At 45.8% G+C, this 4755-nt stretch overlaps 1 protein-coding gene across 1 annotated transcript; it reads left to right on the forward strand.

The window, feature by feature from the left end:
• Positions 1 to 346: 346 nt before the first annotated feature.
• On the forward strand, positions 347 to 1785 carry LOC4346684 (uncharacterized). Its single transcript, XM_015795982.3, has one exon. The coding sequence runs from the start codon at positions 640 to 642 to the stop codon at positions 1327 to 1329; it is 690 nt and encodes a 229-aa protein (XP_015651468.1). The 5' UTR covers positions 347 to 639; the 3' UTR covers positions 1330 to 1785.
• The last annotated feature ends 2970 nt before the right edge of the window (positions 1786 to 4755 follow it).

Genomic DNA, 4755 nt, shown 5'->3' on the forward strand with positions numbered 1-4755 from the left:
CCCACCATTCACCCGCGGGCCCCACACACCACCCCCCACACGTGGCGCGTAACCACCACGCGCTGGGCCCCACCCGTCAGCGCCTGTACCCCTCTCTCGCGCGCCTCCCGAGACGGCACCTCGATCTCGGCTCGGTCGCACCCGCATCCGCCCGTGCGCCGCGCCGCGTCTATACGCGATCTCGATGACACGTGGGGCCGGAGCGACTCCGGGCCCCACATGTCAGCCTAACGCAGCGCACGTTTTAACCCCAGGGGTTTAGAAGAGGTCAGGTGGGAAAAGGTCACACGCGTGCACACGTCGACCGCAACAAAACCTTTTTTTTTTCTCCTCCTCCCCCACACACGAGGCCCACCACGCCCCCAGGTCACCGACAGGGTGGGCCCACCCGATTTACACCCCCCGACCAGGTCACTGACAGGGTGGGCCCGCCCCGATTTACCACCGACCGCGATGTGGGCCCCACCCCCCGCGCGGTGGCTTTAAAGCGAAGGCATCGCCGCCTCCTCTCTCCTCTCCTCTTCTCTCTTCTCCTCCCCACGCGACGCGATAACGTGTTGATTTTTTTTATTTTTTTTGAAATATTTTTTGTTGGGTTTTTTGCTCGGCGGCGCCGCGGCGGCGGTGGCGGAGGCGGGGATGATGGAGACGGCGGCGGCGGCGATGCTGGAGGCCGGGGTGGGGAGGTTCCGGGGGCCGAGCGTGGCGGCGCTGCTGGCGGAGATGTGGGCGCCGCTGGCCGTCGCGCTCGCGGCGCTGGCGACGCTGCCCAGCCTTCTCCGGCGGCTGCAGGTGCTCATCCTCCGCCTCCGCTCACGCGGCAAGGAGGTCATCTCCTCCCACATCTCCACCTACTACTCCTCCGGCGACGACTCCGACTCGGACGGCACCGATGAGGACGAGGAGGAGGAGGACGAGGAGGAGAGCTCCTCCGGCGAGGAGGAGAAGGGGCGGCGGCGCGAGAGGAGGATCGGGTATTACGAGGGCGTTGCCGACGACGACGAGGACGGCTGCTTCCCGTGGGGCGGCACCGTGGTGCGGACGTGGCAGGATCTACCCCGCCGCATCTCAGGCGGGGCGAGGCTGCTCGCGCCGGGGACCTCCTCCGCCGCAGCCGTCCGCCTGTGGGACTCGATCACGGCGAGTGGCGGCGGTGGGGCGTGGTGGGACGCCGATGAAGGCGGCCGTGCCCCGGCCGCGGAGGCGCCGCCGGTGGTACTCGGCTGGCGCCGCGACCACCCCCACCCCCACGCCGACGAGCACGCCGCCCGCCGCCGCCGCCGCCGCCGCGCCGGCCTCCTCGCCGCCGTCGCGACCTCCCCCAAGTGAGACGTCACGGCACGGCACCGCACGGTGGGCAGGTGTGAATACGGTTTATTAGTCTTCCAGGTGGGCCCCACCTGTCAGTGGGGGAAATAAGGGTGATGGCCATTTGGGAGGGTTGGTGTGGTGTGGTGGTGATGGGGAGATTGATTGATTTAGCTGGTGGGATTTGCAATATTTAGGAAGAAAATTAATCAAAGTGATTTAAAAAATTTGGAGGATGTAGGGGGCAATGATTTAGCTGTTGCACTGCATCAGAAATTCGCAAGAAGAGATTGGAGATTTTTCACATCGGTTGATGGTGATCACACATTGGGGATGATGATGATGATGATGATCTATTCATGTATGTACAATTAATTACTAGCTTTTGTACCACCATTAATTCTTTGATTCATGTTGTGGTGATCAACAACAACAGAGATGAGAATGATAAAATGGGAAAAGCATCATTACCACTCTTTTTCTAGTCTTTCCAGTCCATTTTGTCATATGCCCCCTACACATTCTTCGATTTTAACTTAATTCGTGGAATCGGAGCTCCGGTCCGTGACATGTGGCCCCAACGAGGGAGTGCTAATTAGCGTGATTGATGATGGGGTGATTAGTGTGCCTGTTGTAGTGGTTACACGCAACTAATGGTACAATTTTGTATGATGCTCGTGCTCATGAGGAAGAGGTAGAATAAAACCTGTCATAATCTAGCCTTTATTTTGTTTTAGCTCATGATCCAAGCTTGCTTGAACAGGTATGTTTCCACGTGATTTGCAAAGTTTTGACCTTAAACGTTAATTAATGTACAGTAAATTACTACGCGTTTTAAGCAGCAGCTCAACTTTGAAAAGCAAATTCTGAAAAAACTTTGACAAAAAAAACAAATAAGACAGCGACTAAGGAAGCAACGACGCTAAATTAACCAGCCCGCTGATTCTACACAAAACTAAAGCGTTCAAACAATTTGTCAAAAATTTCAATTAATTTTGGCGTTTAATCTAATTATTGACCAGCCATCACGTCGCCGTCCAAACCCTATCACCAAATACGCCTTTATGTGCCGAAAAATTTGGCCATTAGAAGCGTCATTGTCTCATATGTTCCTTTCTGTCATTTCCAGCTCTGTTGCACATCGCATTTAATTTGGAGGCAGTCACATCTTGGAACAAATTTGGGGTGAATTCGTGTCCTCCTAATCATCTTGTAATCATATTTCTTCAATTTCATCATGATATTGTCCCCTTGTGTGAAAGTCTCACAGGGGTTGCGATCTATCAAGAAAGCAGCTCACGCAGGCAACCAAACATCGCGACGGTCAGGAGATCGATAGATAGTTACGTATAAGGTTTGGTTGTGTATATCCTTCATAGATAAAAAAGCCAGATTAATAAAAACCTATTTTCTAAAAAAAAACCATGTGTAAGGTGCACGCAACACGAGGAAAGCACGTGTATCCATGTAAGAGCTCTGGTTAGCTCCAACAGTTGAAGGCGGAATTCGTAAGAATTTTCAATTGACAACTCTCTTCACATGAAACAAATGGGTCGAATTCTTTGAGACCCTCTTTCAGACGCATAAATGTTACAGAATTTTCACAAAAAATAGTTCATTTCCTCAAAAATTCACGCAAAATTACTCCATTTCAGAGGTCTCAACTAATGTTATAGTCAATGAAAAGAAACTGTTAAAACTACTAATCAATTAAAAAAATGTTATTATTAATCCTTAAAGGGCCAACAGGGACAAGGTGTGAGACAACATTTTTGGAGCCCATATCAGAATGTTAAGGCAGAACAGAAAGTGCAATGGTGGGTCCCATGCTGTGACAGCAGAAGCTGGTATAGCGCATCATCCAGCACCTTTGACGGCAACCTCTCCACAGAGATGCCTAATTTAAGTTGCAATCATGCGATTGGTTAAGGTGCCTGCTGTTTGCCAGTAGTGCGACACTGTAGCACTTTTAAACACTTGCAAATAAAGATAAATTCTGATTTTTAGATCATTGAACGATTATTATCATGAATTATCTACTTGATTGCAAGGATAAATTAAATATTTTTGAAATAACATAACAAGTGATCTAATAAATATAGTAGGAGGAAGTTTTTTGAGAAAATGTATTTTTCGAACCGTAGAACAAATGGTCCTTTTCAATAATTAAAAAGAATATGACCAATATATCTTGCCACTGCAGTACTTTTTTAATAAGCTGACGAAGTTCCTTTTTAAGATAAGCCTGCTTGGTGCAGCTGAAGCCTGGTGATTTTAGGATTAACTTTAGGGGCTTATTTGCTACTCTCATTGCTCAGCTTTCTGTTCTTGATTGCTAAGAAGATAAATAAAAAGTTCTTACACAATTATTCTTAAAGATCAAGTTTCAAAATTATCTTCAGTTTTTATAAGCCAAAGCAGGCTATGATGAAGTAGAATTATACTCCTGCATCTTTCTTGAACACAAAAGGTACCCAATGATGAATGATGAAGTACAGCTTTTTTGTTGTAGAAAAAATAATTTTAGGCTGCAAAGAAAAGGTTTACAGGATGTAATTCCTTGCTTTTTGGAGGCAATTTGGGAAATGGCAGATATATGCTGCAGCTTTAAACCTGCAAAGTTTCAGTTGCTACCTGTTGTTGAGTCTGCATATGAGCATGGAATTGTTCGCTTTAAAAGAAAAGATAGGATAAAAAGAACCATTAATTACGCTATTTAGACTATTTATTGGATTATTAGAACGGATTATTTACTCTATGCTTTAAAAGTCATTTTAATTTACTGTATTACTTAGACTACTTGTTTTAACCTATTTGTTTAGTTCATTTCTCGAAATATTTAATTTATTTCTATAATCAAGTAGATAATCCATGGTAATAATTCGCTCAATCATCCAAATCAAACGAGGCAACTTTTGAAGTTGAAAGGAGTATTTTACAGACCCAAGGTATTCTTTCTTAGAAACAAAATAATAGTTGGATATGGAGTAATGTGTAAAGTGATTTGTTTAGTACTTCCTCCGTTTCACAATGTAAGTCATTCTAGCATTTCCCACATTCATATAGTTATATGTCTAGATTCATTTAACAATTATATGAATGTGGGAAATGCTAGAATGACTTACATTGTGAAACGGAGGGAGTAGTAGAGTTACCTACCTTACATGCAGATTAAAAGTAGAAAGAACATGGTCAGGTTGTAAAAAAAAAAGGTTCCAACCTGAAGAAATGCTTTGCCACCAAAGAGAGAAAAAGAATATAGGGAGATAGAGAACATGTATATAAATATATATCCTGCACCTTTCACTACGAACCTGCCAAAAACTGTCAAATGTTTGTGTTGCCTGATTGAGACTGTCCCTCAAGCAATAGAAATCATGTTCTAATGGAATAAACTAGAATACCTCAATAAAATGCTCAACTTACAAGGCAGCCTTGCTGCTTTTT

The sequence above is a fragment of the Oryza sativa genome, chromosome 9 (genome assembly GCF_034140825.1).
Source record: "Oryza sativa Japonica Group chromosome 9, ASM3414082v1".
Classification (NCBI taxonomy): domain Eukaryota; kingdom Viridiplantae; phylum Streptophyta; class Magnoliopsida; order Poales; family Poaceae; genus Oryza; species Oryza sativa.

Coding starts and splice junctions, on each gene's coding strand:
- LOC4346684 (XM_015795982.3), top strand. CDS start 640: ATGATGGAGACGGCGGCGGCGGCGATGCTGGAGGCCGGGGTGGGGAGG.